Source organism: Apodemus sylvaticus, chromosome 12 (genome assembly GCF_947179515.1).
Source record: "Apodemus sylvaticus chromosome 12, mApoSyl1.1, whole genome shotgun sequence".
Classification (NCBI taxonomy): domain Eukaryota; kingdom Metazoa; phylum Chordata; class Mammalia; order Rodentia; family Muridae; genus Apodemus; species Apodemus sylvaticus.
The window spans coordinates 89,183,296-89,201,241 of record NC_067483.1 but is presented as its reverse complement, the minus strand read 5'-3'; the positions used below and the strand labels follow the sequence as shown (position 1 = coordinate 89,201,241).

Here is a 17,946-nt window from a genome sequence, read left to right as displayed (position 1 = left end):
AATTCATTCTGTTTAGAACTGGAATTAGTATGTTGGAAACAAGACCTGGAATTAGTATGTTGGAAACAAGACTAAGAAACACAGATAACTAACATAACTTTTCATGCAAAGGTTACTCAGATATTTAGTTTGAAATCAAGGTATTATTTTGAACTATGTCCTAATGAGACCAACTGTCTAGTTCACTGCCTGTCGTCCTACTTTAAAGCATTTGTTTCGCACACAGTCCCAGAACAGGCTGTCCCTGTGTATTTCTGATTTCACTTAATTCCTAAGACATAGTTTATCTGGTTAGGTCAGACACAAGCTGAGATAATTATATTCTACTGTGAATTTGGACAAAAATATACATTTAAGTGGTTAGGAAAGGGCTGGCAAGTGGAAAACCCACCTATTGGCAAGCCAATGTCCTTAAAGAACCATAGGGAAGAAAACTCATTTCCACAGAGACCACAAGGAAGACAAGTTGGGATGTTTTTCCCATCGTGAACTGGGATGCTCTGACATTTTCCATACATCATGTTCATGGAATAGTTTCAGTGGGGTTCTGCTCCCTTACCAATCTCTCCCAAGATGTCCTATCTTGAAACTTACTTTGTTCTGGTAGTCAGCGTCTGTGTCGAAGAGGATATAGAAATCTGGCCATCGGGCCTGCTTCTTATATTTGACTACACTTTTTGTCACAGTAGATAAATCCGGAACTGAAACCAAATCGACAAGGGTAGACAGGCGAGGATCTTGGTGAAGAGGGATGATTGTGGCTGGAACATGACATTGAACAGTTAGGATTTCCAGACACTGTTCAAATACAACACTTTAAAATCAGCCATAGCATCTAAAAGCTGATGCTGACTGACTTAAGCACACACTATCCTGTACTGATGGGGGGCATTTATAAGCATGTACAAAGGTCTGTATTTAGCATTGTAAACAGAAGGAACCATTACAGATAAATAGTTGTGATAGGAGGGGCCATGCTGAAAATAGAACCAGAGAATCCTGTCCTCTGTGTGGAGAGAGTGTTGTTCCATTTGGGCACAGAGACACAACAAACACAAGACTGCTATCAGAAAGGAATTGACAGGTCAGATGTCTGTGGTCACATCCCTTCACCCCCAACCAAGAGAAGAAACTTTGACATACACTTTATGGCTTGCACAAATAAACTCAAGACAAAGATAATCACAGAATACAACTGAATGAACTTGCAGGAGAAAAGAGTGCGACCCTTAATTGAGAAAGTTCTAGATACAAAGCCAAAAGCATAAGGCATGGCAGAAGTCAATTGATGTGCCGGGTTTATAAATCCCGGTGGCTTAGCGCTGTTGCAGAGAACAAGACGCGAAGGCTAGGGAGAGAAGGCTTGTGAGCCTTTGAGCTGATGACAGATTTGACTACAACACTTGAAAGACCTCTCTTAGCAGCAGGCAGACCCTCATCAAAGCGCTTTAAACTTCTGACGCACAGATGGAGAACTCAGGTAAGGAAGTACAAGCGATCTATCAGTTCCTAGTGAGACAGGAATTTCCAAAATGTGCCTCCTCATTGCAATGGGTAAAGGAACTTTTAAAAGTTAAAAATAGAGCATTTCCCACAAATGTTGGGAAAACCCAGAAAGCTGGCATGAGAATAAAAAGTAATCCTTCTATAAAGAAAATATAATTTAAGAATTCAACACAATTAAACATATACCACAGATATGTTCATTTGTGTATGTGTATTTATGCAAATAATAATTTAAAAGCAGATGAATCTCAGGCGACAAATGTGTAAGGAGTTAGAGGAACAGAAATTCCTGTCTCCACAGTCCATGGTGCTAGGTTTTCCACCAAAAAATGCTAAAATTAATGGGCATGAGATTTTTTTTGTTGTTGTTGTTGGCAGAAACATGATATTTGCATTTCTTTTACAACTTTCTTCAGGACTACCATAACCAAGTCATGTGACTAGTGTTGCTAGTAACAAGATGCACAACTTCACCTTCTCTTGGCCAAAGGCAGTGAGAGGATGTCTGACTGCTCTAAATGGAGCCATCACCTTACCTTCATCATGTGACCACACTCTACAGGACAGCTAGTTTATTTATTTAAAAAAAATCCCTTAAGGTCACAAAAGACGAGAAAAGGAGCTGTCACAGATGAAGACCCGAGGGTCCAGTGAACTGCCTGCGACGTGTGAGTCTGGACTCCAGGTCACGGAACAGAAAGCAGTTGGGAGGGAAGCGGCTCTGAAAGTCTCTGTCGAATCATTGGCTCCACTGGGGGTGTGGTTTTGGTGACCACAGCGTGGGTAGCTGGAGCATACAACAAGCGTACACGGGTGATCTGCTGTGCTTGTGACGCTCACAGAAGCTGCGAGTTATTTTATAATGAAAATTTCAAAACAATCATGTGACAAAACCGTTTTATACTGAGGGGAAAAAAGTCATGGGATCAGAAACTTAAATCTAAAAATGAAAGAAAGAAAGAAAGAAAGAAAGAAAGAAAGAAAGAAAGAAAGAAAGAAAGAAAGAAAGAAAGAAAGAAAGAAAGAAAGAAAGAAAGGAAGGAAGGAAGGAAGGAAGGAAGGAAGGAAGGAAGAAAGGAAGAAAGAAAGGAAGAGAAATAAAGAAAATCTAAGTGGCAAAGAGAATCTCTAGAAAGAGTGTTTCATCTACCTACTTCTTCATAATTAATCTCTCTACCCCAAATTAAAAAAAAAATCAGTAGAGAATGATGCATTCTCCTATTCCTATAGAAAAGCAGTTAATTCCAGGGGAGAAAGTCCTGGGCAGAAACAAGTACACTGTGCTAAAGTGTGGAAGGCTGTGGGGCAGAGCTACAGCAGATGAACTTAGCAAGCTATCACAACTGAGCTGCTAAGGGTTCTGCTAGCTTAAAACTTTTTTCTAAAACTTACTGTGGGGGATGAATAAATTCTCTGGCCAAGGTAGTCACTGTCATATAATCTTAGATTATATATCAATATAGCTGAAAATAATTATTTAAAACTTATTCAAGGTGGAAACAAGGTCTCTGTGATGCTATGACCTAAAATTCAAATAACTCAAGCCTTGAATTGCTTTCCTGACGCTAATGTTTTGTGCGTTCTCTTGATGTGCATGCAGGCTAATTTTGGATGCCAACTGAGGTACATTTATAGAATATAAAAAGACAAGCAGATAGACAGTCCTGGGAGGGACTTGACTCTCATCATCCAAGCTGGGAAGACACATGGCCATACTTCCTGGTGGCAGTCCACGTCAAAGGACATGGAAGAAGGAAGCTTTTACTTTTCGCCTGTTTGCCCTCACTCTGGCTAGCAGATCCATCTATCCTGTTGCTGAGACATTCCTTCACTGGTATTAGAACCTGCTTCTTTGGGATTCCAACATAGTCTGAAGACCAACAACTTTCTAGGTCTAGCGAACTACTGAGACTGCTAAGACATTTAGTCTCTTGGACTGAACAACTACTGGATTCTAGGTCTTTTCACCATAGCAGAGTCAATATTGAACTAGTCAAATAACAGCCTGGATAAATCACTGTGTGTGTGTGTGTGTGTGTATGCACATGCATACCTATACATATGCATATATGTGAATCTCCTTATATATATGTATGCATGTATACATATTTATGGGGATTTTTCATAGATATTACATGTACATTCATGCAACTTATTCTATTAGTTCTATTCCTTGAGAAAAGTCTAACACCACACACACCTACACACACACACACACACACATCATCATCATCATCAAATAATTCTAAATAAACATTGCTTGATCAAACGCTGGGACTTGTGATCTCTTATTTATATCTACCACATGTTATCACTGGCTAAGAGCACCAAATACCTTGATTTAAAAAAAGATTGCCAAAAGAAGGCACCAAGCCTTTCAGATACTCACTTACATACTTTTCTATAGTTGCTATCATATTTTGGAATTGTGTTGAAAAGTCCAGTCTGTTGGGTTCCATAAAGAGGTTTGTTGGGAATTCAAAAAATCTGAGAGAAAACAATATGTGAGAGTATATTCAAGGGATCACAGTATCCAACAGAACACAGATACTTGTAAAATGGTCCATACGTACTTATTATAGAAGCGTTCTTGATCAGACTCAAGCAGGAGTCCTGAGTCTATTTGAATTTATTGAAAGAAAGACAAAGCAAAAATGTATTAACAGTTTAAAATGCTAGACAACCAGTTAATCTATATCAGTATTCTCTAAATACCCTGAGAATCAATGGCAGAGCCTGTCTGGAAGGGGTATTTCAGCAGTGTATGCCAGACTCTCCTCTGGAGTACAGTCCCAGACTGTGTTCTTTTCCTTTTCTGTGGGCCTCACTTGTGCTAGGCAAATATTCCGCCACTGAGTGGCACTCCTGTGCTTTTAGCAGCCGCTCTAGGAGCTGCTCATCCTGAAAAGGAAAGCCCAGACGTCCAGAGGGACGCTGTAGGTGGTCCAAAGTGAACGGCGGCTTCAGCCCCCGCATGCACCATGAGGTGGTTCTGTGGTCGCCATTGTTCCCCTGAGCAAGTACGCTGACATGGCATAACTAACATGGCATAACCCTAAATTCCTTTCTTTGCTGCCAGCTGCCACCCGCTGCCTTTTGCCTCACCTGAAAGGATGCGTTTGAGGAGGAGGCCAAACCTGCTCGGCTGGTTGTACTGGCTGAGTAGGTCTTCACTCACACTTCTGATTCGGTTCTCCAGTTCCTCCTCGTCACACACCAGAGACTCTTCACGGCTTTGGCTTTGCTCAGTCTTCTGAGTCATATCTTCAAGGTCCTCTGGAGAGTCATTCACAGTGGGAATTCTCAGATAGAATTTGACTTCAAATATCGGAGCATATGTTTTCTTCAAATCCGTCGTCACATTACATTTGTCAAAACTCTAATATAGCAAATGTGTCCACAGGAAGAGAACAAATTATAATAGAACAATTAACTGGTGGTGATAAGGTTTAGGTAGTGTTGTAACCATACATACATGTCAAAAAGTAAATAAATGAAATGTGAAATTAGTATTAGTGAGCAATTTGGAAGGCATTATTGCAGCTTTTTACAATGGGACAAGGTAGCGAGCATGTGTGTGTGTGTGTGTGTGTGTGTGTGAAGCAATTGTTAACTGAATGTTTAGTTCTGAAACTTGCTATTCATCTTGTATCAAATTTTATGTTAATGGTTTTAAGGTACATCTTACCTCATTAACATCGGTGTCTAGCTTTAGTTCTGAGGTTTGAACAGAAAAAGCACTTAACCTTGAAAGAAGAAATTCATCTTCATCTGATTCCTTTCTAGAAAAGATCTTCCTGTCTCTAGGATAAGAAATGGGAGGGAAATTTATTTTTGAAATCATTTATGTTGCTATTTAATATGACAATACATAAAGAATTCATATAACTTAGAAAGAAAGAAAGGAAGGAAGGAAGGAGGGAAGGAAAGAAGGAAGGAAGGAGGAAAGAAAGAACAAACAAGCAAGTTAAATACGGGGAAAGGACTGGGATGAGGCTCAGTCAGCAGTGTTCAGCTCGTAAGTGTGAAGACCTGAGTTTGAGGCATCAGAACACACAGGCATCCAGGCACGGATGGCTGCAGCCCATCTGCACTCTCAGTGATGACAAAACAGGAGGGAGAAACAGAGCCCTGGACTCTCGCGGGCCAGCTAACCTGGCCTACATGCTCAGATTTCTGGCCAATAAAAGATCCTGTCTCACATAAAAAAGGTGCAAAGGTACCTGAGGACAATCATCCAAGGCTGTCCTCTGACCTCTGACCTCCATGCATAGGCGCCATGTACCTGACACACATCTGCATTCACACCCAAACAGACACATACGAATAGAGAAAGAAAACAATTTGACTGGCCCTTTCTCCAAAGATATACAAGTGGATTATAAGTATAAGAAAAGATGCTTAAAGGCTGGAGAGATGGCTCAGTGGTTAAGAGGTCCTGAGTTCAAATCCCAGCAACCACATGGTGGCTCACAACCATCTGTAATGGGAACTGATGTCCTCTTCTGGTGTGTCTGAAGACAGATACAGTATACTCATATAAGTAAATTAAATAAAACTTAAAAAAAAAGAGTGAGAGATGCTTAAAATCACTGACAATCAGGAAACCCAATCACAAGATTACCTTGTGCTCACTGGACTGGATTTATGTTGGTGAGGATATTAGAATCCAGGACGCTCTTGCTACAGATTAAACGGATATAGACTTTGTTACAGGAAACTGTAAAGAAGTTCCTCAAAATGTTAAATGTTGAATTATATGATCTGGAAATTCTAAGTATACACCTCAAAGATCTGAAACGAGGTACCCAATCAGAAGCTCCAATCTGGTGTGCACAGTTGTGCTGAAACCATGGTCCAAAGGGGAGAATCCCAACAGATCAATGGAGAGCTATAACGCACTGCCAACAGACAACAGAGTGTTATTTAGCCTTGAGAGGAAATGAAATTCGGATATACGCTTCAACATGGATGGTCCTTAAAGATATCATAAGTTAAATACCTCAGACAAAAGAAAGAGAGAGATCAATAGTTATGATTTCAGATATGCAAGGTACCTAGAATGGGTAAATTCTTAGAAAGGTTGCCACGCCTGGAAGGCAAGGGCAGCATGGAGGTCTTGTTAGTGGATCTGAAGCCTCATCGTCTGGGGAAAGGTTCTGGAAGTGCATGGTGGTGATTGGGCAACACAGTGGATGTATGTGATATCAATGAATAGCACAGTGCAGACAACGTCTTTACAAGTTAGAAAACTGGACAAAGGAAAAAGATCAGAACTACTGACAAAATAAAATTAACATAAGTATAAATGTAATCTAAGGTATGAATCAAGCATATAAACCACCTTTATTTCTATCTCAAGAGAAAGAAACTCTGGCTGGCTTAAAAATCAAAATCAAATCATGATTCTGAATTCCCTCAAGAAAACCTAACAGAAGAGTCAATTCCAAGACAGATACAAGTACAACCCAAATCATCCAACAGCCACAGGACCTGCAGGAGATCAGACGCTGCTAACATATGGTCTCCCTTGCAAAGGCCTATGTGAGAGAAAGCCCAGCAGAGCCGGGGATCTTAGAGATTGGCTCAGGCCCTCGCAATCACAATTCTTGGTGTATAGAGAGAACAAGGAATTGGGAAACAGGAGAACTCAGGATGTGTTAAGAGATTTCAAAAGTCTCCAGCAAATTATCTGTCATTGGAGAATTCCATCAACCACAGAAACAGGGGAGGAGATCTGTATTGTGTAGTTTGAGAATCAACAGGCAGGAATCAAAGTGAATGAAAATGAGACCAACAGATCAACACACACACACACACACACACACACACATCACATCACCTACCCACCCCATATACCACACACACAGACCACACATCACTTACCTACCCCATATACCACACACACACACCACTTATCACCCACCCATCCCATATACTCCCCTCACATATCACATCACCTACCTACCCCATATACCACACACACGCACCACTTATCACCCACCCATCCCATATACTCCCCTCACATATCACATCACCTACCCACCCCATATACCACACACACACACCACTTATCACCCACCCATCCCATATACTCCCCTCACATATCACATCACCTACCTACCCCATATACCACACACACACCACACATCCATCACCCACCCATCCCATATACCACCCCCCCCACACACATATCACACACATATACCCACACCCACATACCACACACCCCACACCTCACACTCCACACATACTGCCCATCACCCCACATACTACAGACACACATACACACATATGCCACACACCACCCAACCACTCCACCTACCACAGACACACACATATATACACCACATACCACACAGCAAAGAGACATACCACATCACACAATATACCCCTCCCCACACAAACCACACCCCCCACACTCACCAAGTACTACACACACACACACACACACACACACACCACACCACACACATACATACACACCACCCACCCCACATACCATGCCCGTGAACGTAGCTGGGCAAGCATCTGGGGAATAGAATGTTGAGCCCTTGGGGCGGATACGGAAGAATGCTATGGCTGGGTTGCATATAGCTGGATTATATGTCTGGTGGATTTATTTTTAGCTTTCTGGGAATTTTGCACACTGATCTTCAGAGTAGCCGGACCAGTTTGCAATGCCATCGAGTGAATGGGGGTTCCCTTCCCCCACAGCATCCGTTGCCAGTCACTTTGTTGGTCTTTGCCATTCTGACTGGGGTAAAACAAAATCTCAAAGTTGTTTTGATTTCTTTTCCTAGCTTCTAGAAGTGATGAACATTAAAAAAATAATGTTTCTTAGCTATTTTTATTCTGAGAATTCTCTTTTCAGATCCCAAGGTCATTTTTTAATGGGTCATTTTATTTGTGCTTGTTTGTTTTGCTTTAGGGATTAAAAAAAAATCCAGAATGGATGGAAAAGAGCAGTCATCAAAGATATAGGTGCCAGACACAAACCAAGAGGCTAGCTTTAGAAGTGTGCCTTAGGCCTGTGAGGGACTTACCACTCTCCTACTTTATTTTAAACTACGGCCAAGCAGCCGTTATCCATTGGCCTAGCTTCTGCACCCGCAAAGTACAGATGGCTTAGTCTTGCGAGGCCTCAGTTTCAGGACCAACCCATCCATGTACACACAGGTCATTCTTCATAGCAGGTGCCATTGGCCCAGGGAGAAGCAACATGTGACCTCCGTCCGAGACCCATGGCAAACTTCCTTCGCTGTGTGTGAAATGAGTTACGATTGGTACACAGCCGCATTCCACCCCTTTACATGCAGCTAAAATGTTAGGCTGGTGACAGAGGAGCCCAGATTTGCTACAACTGGGTTTATGGTCCATCAGATGAGGTAGCTAACCGTCATTATGCTTATGTATTAAGGAAATTATATATAGATTGCTGAAAGAACATAGCAAAATGAATGGACTCTCTCTCTTCTTTCAGTCTCTCTCTTCATTATGAATCTCTTCGGGTTACGAAGCTTCTCTTCACCTAATTTTGGTGATTTGGCTAAACTTACAAATTTGTCCATTGCCATTAGGGTTTTGTTTTTATTTGTTTGTTTGTTGGTTGGTTTGATGCAGTAGAACAGGGTTTTGGTTTTTTTTTTTTAAATATTTCTCTTATAATATTTTAAATTTCATTGGCATCTGTTGTTATATTTCCATGTTTATTTCTGATTCTGTTAACTTGCCTTGTTCCCTCTCTGTTTTGGTTAGTTGGGCCAAGAGTCTATCAATCTCGCGAATCCTCTCAGAGTCAGCTGTTGGATTATTTGTTCTGTGTGTTGTTTCTATTCCTTTTGGCTCTGATTCTTATCATCTGAATTCTTATCATTGAGTTTGGGTTTGGTTTGTTCTTGTTTTTCCGACATGTTAAGTTACATCATTAAACAATTCATTTGTTTGTACTTTCTGATTGTTTTTGATGTAGGCACTTAAAGCTATAAATTTCACGAATGGAGGATATTTTCACTTAATATAGAGTCTAGATGATTAAATGTGAAACTCTTGAAATGTTTTATTTTTCTAATATCATTGCTCAGAGGGGTGACCCTAGTCATTAGTTTAGGATCCAACAATATTTATTTCTATTTAGTTATTCCTTTAAAAAAAATCACTTTGAGAAAAGGTCGCACTATGCGCTACAAGGTTTAATTTGAACTCACTGTGTAACCCAACCTGGCTGCAAACTCGTGGTCCCCCTGCACTAGTGCCCTGCATCGCTGCCGCAGATGTGGGCATGCACTGTCAGAGCATACACTATTTTTGAACACCATGCTGAACTCAGCAAGGCTTCCTGAGACTTCTCTCTGTGCTCTCTGCATTCCCCCAGGCCTGCAGCATTGAATAAGCTTCTGGATTGAATAGCTTCTGGAGTCTGTCTCCTCCTGCCTGCCTGCCTGCCTCCCTCCTTCCTCAGGATCTGAATTTCTCTTATTTATTTTTTTTAGGTGTAGATAGTTGGAGCTACAAAATTCCCTCATAGAATTGGTTTTAATGTGTCTCAGATTGTGTGTGTGTGTGTGTATGTGTGTGTGTGTGTGTGTGTGTATGCCCGTCACTCCAACAGGATAGAGAGAAAAAGAGATGGGGGAAGGGAAGAAGAGGAAGGAGAAAAGAGAGAGACACAGAAGGACTGATTTAGAAAAAATAAAAACAGAAAATTATCAGTAAGCAGCTTGTTCTTAAGTCCTAACATTGGGATTTTTTTTTTTTTGATTCAGTAAAGTAGAGAAGTAAAATAGACTATCCTCCTTTCTTTCACCGTCTTAAAATTTTATGAATTGATATTTTCAAGTTTCTAGTTATAATCATGAAACTTTGCTAAATTTTGATAGTTTAGACATAATTTCAATTTATATTCTTTGCTTCACAACTTAATCACCAGTAGATATTTGTTTTTAATAACATATTGGACATTTTTCAAGTGCTTTTTTTTTTCCGATGGAGAAAATATCCATCTTGGATACTTCTTGGAATTGATTCAAGTTCCGATAGAAACCGCAGACTCTTCCAGAACTGTTCACACGTCTCTTGAAAGACGCAGTAAACCCGCACTGTGAGATTAACAAACCATCATTTGAATTTCAGATCAGCACCAAATAAAATTTAGTGTAGGTACTTGGGACATACTTATGTGCAAAGATTATTTGTTGCTTTTCTGAAATTCAAATTTCATTGAGCATTTTGCATTTTATACAGGAACAAAATCTGCTCAGAACTTAATGAAAAATAAAAATAGAAGACTTTCTTCAACTGATGAACATTTTAAAGGTATTATTATTGATAATAAGATCTATAAAAACAAGTACAGGTTATCTGCTACATGGAAGACTTAATAAAACCTAACTTTAATTCTTGGATGTTTTCTCCATAAACAGTGATATATTGCAAGAATGCAACTTCCTGTCATTTGTCAAAATTTGTCACTTACTTCATGAGACTTTCATTCCTTTTCTCCTTTGAGATCGGCATCCTAGCAGAGCCGGTGAAGATGTCCAGGAGGTGGCTGAGCGCAGAGTTCATGAGCTGGCGGATGAGTTCTTGAAACAGGTAGTCAATAAGCTTTAGAAACTTCATATTTGTTTCCAACAGACATCGATACTGGGGCAGCTTGAAATGCGTTGTGTCGATTTCAGACGGTTTTGACTCAAAGTATTCCTTAACATCTTTCTTTTCTGCAACCTATAATTCATAAGGCAGTTGGGAAATGCCCTATGTTAGGACATTGCCCTGTGTTAATGCAGATGATCTGCAGTCTATGGTATCATACCTACTCTGAATGGCACATAAAAACTAAATTTTACCATCGACTTTCATCAATATTTTACCCCTGTTTCCACTGTGTTTGGACATCTGACAAGAAGAGCCCGGTACATATTCTGAAGACAATGTGGGTTCAGAACCTCAGAAGCAGATCAGTTTAGAAGTCAGGCAGGAATGCGGGGGGAGGGGGGGGGAGAGGGGGGGGAAGCAAGTGGTTCCACATACTCACAGAGGGATCTTGAATGCACACAGTTCCTTGCAGACGAAGTTCACTGTGTTATTGAATTCCCTCTCTAAAATTCTTGGTGAAATTGAATTTCATTTACATGTTTCTCCTGAGCTCTTAACCTTATGAACACTAAGACCTTTGCAACTAATCAGGTTCCCTTTATCTGTCAGCTCAGGCTAGATAGGAAGCACCTTGAAGTTACAGAGATATTTGTACTTCATGCACTCACAGATACATATCTACAAATACATACGTACATTTTTTTTTTATTTTGCATCATACCTGGAAAAGTTCACAGCAAATAAAATGTCAGTTGGTAGGTTACTTAACCCCCTTTGACTCAACTGTCAATTTCCAATACTTCCTTTTTCTCAGGAATGCAATTTGGAACAATCACTCAGTGACAGGACAGATACAACTGCAGAATTACCTTTAAGGCCGTACTCTTTATCTCTACAATGGCTTTATTCCTGATCTCCTCAAGTTGCGCCACTGCCTGGGTGGCTTGCTGTAACTGCTCTTCGCAAAACTTTTCCAGAACATATGTTTGGGAAGTGTTCACCTAGTTAAATGGTAGTAAGTGTCACATGTTTGAAAATGAAAAATGGTTACAAAGAGCAAGAGATCAGGCACATGATCACCTCCTCACGGCACGCGGAAGAGTACAGCTCATAAATTCTTTATATTTTTCATGCTTTACATACTACGGTTTCAATGTTACTCAGTTTTAAATCATCATAGATAAATTTAACTAAATCTTTATGTTTTTTGAGTCAGGGTCTCTATGCCCTCTTAGCTGGCCTAGAACTCACTCTGTAGACCAGCTTGGCCTCAGACTCAAAGACACCTGCCTGCTCCTACCTCTAAAGTGCCAGAATCAAAGCCAGACACCACACCACGGCCGCCATAACTAAATCTTAATAAAAGAGGAAACATGCGTATTATTTCAAACTGCAGTTTAAGCTAAAACAACTAAAATAAATGTGGAGCAGACGATTGCTGAATTATATTTTCTTAAAATTAAGAAAGTTAAGGCATCATCTATGAAACCCGGGATCACTTCAATTCCAAAAATTACCTTTGCCTTTCAGATCTCAGTTATTTGGTGACTTAGAACCACAAGCATGTTATACAGGATAGGCCTGGGTTTGGAAAGCTAGTGTGTAACTCTGGGGTGGGGGAGGCATGAGAAGCCAGGCCCATTCAGCCAATTAGTAAATGTCAACTACAGTGAAGGATGTGGACTCAGAGACTGAGGGTGGCAATGGAGGACACGTGACGTCTGTCTTTGGCCTCCACACACACATGCACCCACACCCTAGCCCTTATCTGGGAAGATGTGGAGTAACACGAACACACACAAGTTAAGAACTACATAACTGCAATACACTACTGAGGATCTCCCAGGGAGAAATTTCCAGTAACTACACAACTAATTTTGTTGGTAACACAGAAGGTGCGACCCATGTACATGGTATAAATCACCCTTCTTTAAGTATTTTCTTATTTTTCTACAGTGTGTTAATTCTCCTGCTACAACATGTTCCATCAATAGATAGGCAGGACTGTAGCTTTAGTTTTTACAAAAGTCTATGTACCAGCTGGTTTTGTGGGTTCACTTGACACACGCTGGAGTTATCACAGAGAAAGGAGCCTTCTTTGATGAAATGCCTCCATGAGATCCAGCTGTAAGGCATTTTCTCAATTAGTGATCAAGGGGGGAGGGCCCCTTGAGGGTGGTGCCATCCCCAGGCTGGTAGTCTTGGGTTCTATATGAAAGCAAGCTGAGCAAGCCAGGGGAAGCAAGCCAGTAAGTACCATCCCTCCATAGCCTCTGCCTCGGCTCCTGCTTCCTGTCCTGTGTGAGTGAGTCCTGACTCCTTTGGTAATCAACAGCACTGTGGAAGTGTAAGCTGAATAAACCCTTTCCTCCCCAACTTGCTTCTTGGTCATGATGTTTGTGCAGGAATACAAACCCTGGCTAAGACAGTCTACTCCTAAATTTGAAACATAAAAGTCTCTGCCCTATTCTGTGAACATGGACAAACCATGATCTCTTTCAGTTCTGCCATTTGAAAGTAAAAATTTGGAAGTCTTGGTGCTCTAAGGAAAGCTCACAGGATCTGAAGTCTCCAGGAAAGCCTAACATCTTTTCTCTGTCATTGTGAGCACTGCTACCCACTGGCGTCTTGGGCACAGACATATGGGTTTCCTGGACTGTCAGCTGTTCTGCTCATAATTTCTGTCCATCTCCCTCCCTCCCTCCTTTGCTTCCTTCCTTCATTCCTTCCGTCCTTCCTTCTTCTCTTCTTCTTTTCTTCCTCTTCCTTCCCCTCCTCCTCCTCTTTTGTTTTTTGAGACAGGACTCACTATATATCCTGCCTGGCCTTGAACTCACAGAGACTTGTCTGCTTCTACCTCCCAAGTACTTGGATTAAAGGTGTGTACCACCATACCTGGCCCCCTATTCATCATTTAAAATTTTTGCTATTCAGCTTATTCATAAGACAATCTAAAACAGGCATTTCCTCCTACACAAGAACCATACAAAGATTTTTCTCCCTCATCAATCTCTGAGATGAACTGAATTTTATACTTTTGAAATAATAGTCAGTTGTAGCATAGTCTCATAATCTTAGCACTGGAAAAGCTAAGGCAGGAGGATTACAAATTAGAGGCCAGTCTGGTCCCCACCACAAGCTTCAGGCCAACTGATGTACACAGAAAACTGTGTAGTAAAACTGTCTAGTAAAACTAAGAGAAAAAGGAGAGGGAAACACTGGTACTAATATCCTCAATATCGATATATAAAATATGGCCAGGTGGTGGAGGCAGAGACAGGAGGATCTCTGAGTTCTAGGCCAGTCTAATCTACAGAGCATATTCTAAGGACAGCCAGAGCTATACTGAGAGACCATGTATCAAAAAACCAAAAACCAATTCAAACCAATCAAAAACAAACAAAACCAAAATATGTTCTATATGTAGGGATGAATTCATCCTCCTGAATTTTCATTTGCTCCAAGAATATTGAATAATTACTATATAACCTTGATTCTAAATTTATGTTGATTTAATTCTAAATTTATGTCAATTTAAGTATTATGTTAGGTATTAATCTTATTACAAGTGTATATTCAACACAGAAACTTTTTTGAGATTATCAAGCTCACAACTTGACCAACCCCCTTACATTTCTCTTTCTTGATGTAGAGGACTATTTTACCTTCCAGCATTTCCCTACATACTGAGACAGTGAAGTAAAATCTGCTAAAATCCTGTTTAACTCTATATGGAACGCTTAAGACTTATAGTTCTATGTGTTTAATATTTTTCAAAAAAGCTTACGATAAGTTAATCAAATCGGGTCACTAGTAAACTCATCTTTCCTAAAGTCCTGAAACAGGAACATTCATTCATTAAACCAAGACTGTTGAATTGCATCTTGTGATGAATTCTTGACATGGAATACCAAGGGAAGAGAAGATAGTAACCACCATGTGTTAGAAACTATTAATTACAAGTAATTTTGCACTTCTGAGAGACATGTGACCACAGCTTCTGTCATTTCTGTTAAAATGTCGGCCTGAATTTCTAAAAAAACGTTTAACTCCCCCAACTGACTGTCATTGTTCCCCATGTTCTTTACCACTACTTATCACACCATCCACAGTGACTCACTCACAGATCTAGAAATTGCTTCTTTTACCCAAACTTCATGATAGCCTTCCCAGACTCTGCGTACCTGTCTGGTTTACAGGGACTGCGAGTCTACTCACCTTGATAAGGCTGATGGCAGATGGGTTGTCTTTGTGGTTCTTTTTGAGACTCAAGGCATCTTCACAGAGTCCTCTCACATAAAGCAAACAAGTTTGAAATAACTCATCAGCACAAAAAAGATGGTTATACAGGTATGACCTGAAAGGAGGGGATATCCACAGACTGAGCTCTCATTCCAAAGGAATAAAACAGGTGGCATCACGCCACTGAGTTCCGGGAATTTTGATGTATCAAGTTATGAAAAAATTATTATATGTGCCATCGACTTAGTACATTTTAAGATATATTTTTATTTGTTTTCTTTTATTATTTTATGTGCATTGGTGTTTTTGCCTGTGTGTATTTCCGTGTGAGGGTGTTGGATTCCCCTGGAACTAGAGTTACAGATAATTGTGAGCTGCCATGTGGGTGCTGGGAAAACTGAACCGGGTCAAATCTAAATAATTTTCTCCAAGTAACAAGAGGAATGTTCCCTAGATAAGGGACAACTTTGATAATAATTCTTGAAGACTCCTGTCTGTATATAAAGTAAAGAAGGACTTTTTCTTCTTCTTTCTGATCCTCTTTTTCTATGTATTGTGATCACAAAGGGAGGACAAACCACAGCCAACGCTGAAAATGAGGAGGGCAGAATAGGAACAGGAGAAAAGGCAGAATGGAAGAGAGAGGGTTCCTTAAGACCTGAAGTAGTAACAGCAAAGTCGCCTTCTGTGGGGAGCGGGCCCTTCTGCCTTCCAAAGTCCTTGTGTGGCGACACAAAGAGCTGCTTCCCTAATGAGGATAGACATGGAAAATACTTGCATGATGACATGAAGAGACAGTCACCATTAGTAGAATAAAAGTTAGAGTCATAAGCCAGGTGGCGGTGGTGCATGCCTTTCATCCCAGCACTTGGGAGGCAGAGGCAGGCGGATTTCTGAGTTCAAGGCCAGCCTGGTCTACAGAGTGAGTTCCAGAACAGCCAGGGCTACACAGAGAAACCCTGTCTCAAAAAAAAAAAGTTAGAGTCATAGCATTAAGAAAATACTAATTAAAACATACTGAGATCCTACTATGCCTATCAGAATGTCTGAAACTAAAACTAGTGACAATACAAATGATATCAAAGATGCAAAAGAAACTGTATTGATCATGGGAACAACAAAAGGCACAGCCGTTGTGGAAATTAGTTTGTCAACTATTTCAAAAACTAAATACAGGCTGGCAGGATTGCCCATGCCTATAATCCCAGTCCCCAGGAGGCTGAGGCAGGAAGGTGCCCGATCAGCCTGGGTATACAGTAAGTCCCTGACTCAAACAAACAACCTACTCAAACATCCAATGAATGACCATATGACTCAGACTTTTAACTTTTGGTGCTTACCCCAGAGAAGTGGAAATATACACAAATATTTACAGCAGCTTTCTATGACAGACAAAACTCTCGAAAATATGCAAGTGTACATCAACAGAGAAATGGATTGAACAAACTACAGTACAGCTCAATCTAAGAACACTTCTGAGCACTAACCAAACGACTATTGATAGAGGATTCTTTCTACGTAATATTTGTGTTTTTTGGAAACCTCTTTACTGAAGTATGATGAACAGGGTAAAGACTGATTAGATAGACAGACAGACAGAAGATATATAATCTGGCCCATTTGGAGCTGAGTGTACACCTGAGAACCACCATTACAATCCATGTCTTGAGTCTGTGAACTTGCCTTGCATTTTTATTACTATTTCTGATAAGAACACTCCTTCAAAGACAAGACTATAGAACCAGAGACTGGATCAGTAGTTACCACAGGGTAAGGAGAGGCACTGGACAGGAAGTGATGAGGGAATGGCAGTCACGGGGCAAACGTGATAGATACTGTGGTGACAGTGATATCCTGTGTACTAATCAATACTAACATTCTACCCATCATAATGTTCCATAATCCTGTGAGCCACGGAAGCGGGGGTTGGTGGGGCGGGGAGGGGTAGGAAAGGGCGCAGAGGATTTCTCTGTGTTGTTTCTTACAACTGCATTTCAAGTCACAATTATAGCAATATAAAATATTTACTAAAGACAAGAAAAATCACATAGCTGCTTGAAATCGCACAAAACAAGGCCAACTGTTATCTCTGACTATGTCATTTCTGTTTGGGAAAAGAAAAACAAAAAGCAAACAAACAAAAAAGATGAAGGGACCCTAGGAACTCAGCAGGAATTCACAGCAGTGTGGTCACACAATGGCAGCCTGTGACATATTAGAAGCATTTAAGTATCTTCAAAGAACACAGATGGGGAAAACTGCTGATCTGGGGATAGATCTCAGTGGGAGAACACTAGCCTAGCATGCACAGGGCTCAACATTCCTCTGTAGCACCGAGAGGGGGAGAGGGAGGGGGAGGGGAGCAGGAAGGAAAGGGGAGGGGAGGGGGAAGGGGAGGGAGAGGCGTCAAATGTATTCAGAACATCAGCATAATGTAACTTCCCAATCTGAATTAAAATTCAAGCGTCTCCAATTCATACTACATTTGAAATCCTTTGGCTTTTGGAATCTGTATACATTGTATATTAAGATTTACCTGCTAGCCTCTGTCTTATGTCTTTTAACATTCAGTTTCCAGGTAACAAAGGCTTTATTTATCCT

At 40.6% G+C, this 17,946-nt stretch overlaps 1 protein-coding gene across 1 annotated transcript in view; it reads right to left on the bottom strand.

Annotated features, from left to right (window-relative positions):
* Window positions 1-17,946, bottom strand: part of Dnah14 (dynein axonemal heavy chain 14) — a 208,245-nt gene that overhangs the window by 174,736 nt on the left and 15,563 nt on the right. The window contains exons 7-15 of the mRNA XM_052201306.1: window positions 17,882-17,944; window positions 15,322-15,460; window positions 11,973-12,104; window positions 10,982-11,232; window positions 5,195-5,309; window positions 4,612-4,885; window positions 4,080-4,125; window positions 3,896-3,993; window positions 595-761 (exon numbers count right to left, since the gene is read on the bottom strand). Of these exons, the coding sequence (XP_052057266.1) occupies window positions 595-761; window positions 3,896-3,993; window positions 4,080-4,125; window positions 4,612-4,885; window positions 5,195-5,309; window positions 10,982-11,232; window positions 11,973-12,104; window positions 15,322-15,460; window positions 17,882-17,944 (1,285 nt within the window). The remainder of the gene's footprint in view (window positions 1-594; window positions 762-3,895; window positions 3,994-4,079; window positions 4,126-4,611; window positions 4,886-5,194; window positions 5,310-10,981; window positions 11,233-11,972; window positions 12,105-15,321; window positions 15,461-17,881; window positions 17,945-17,946) is intronic.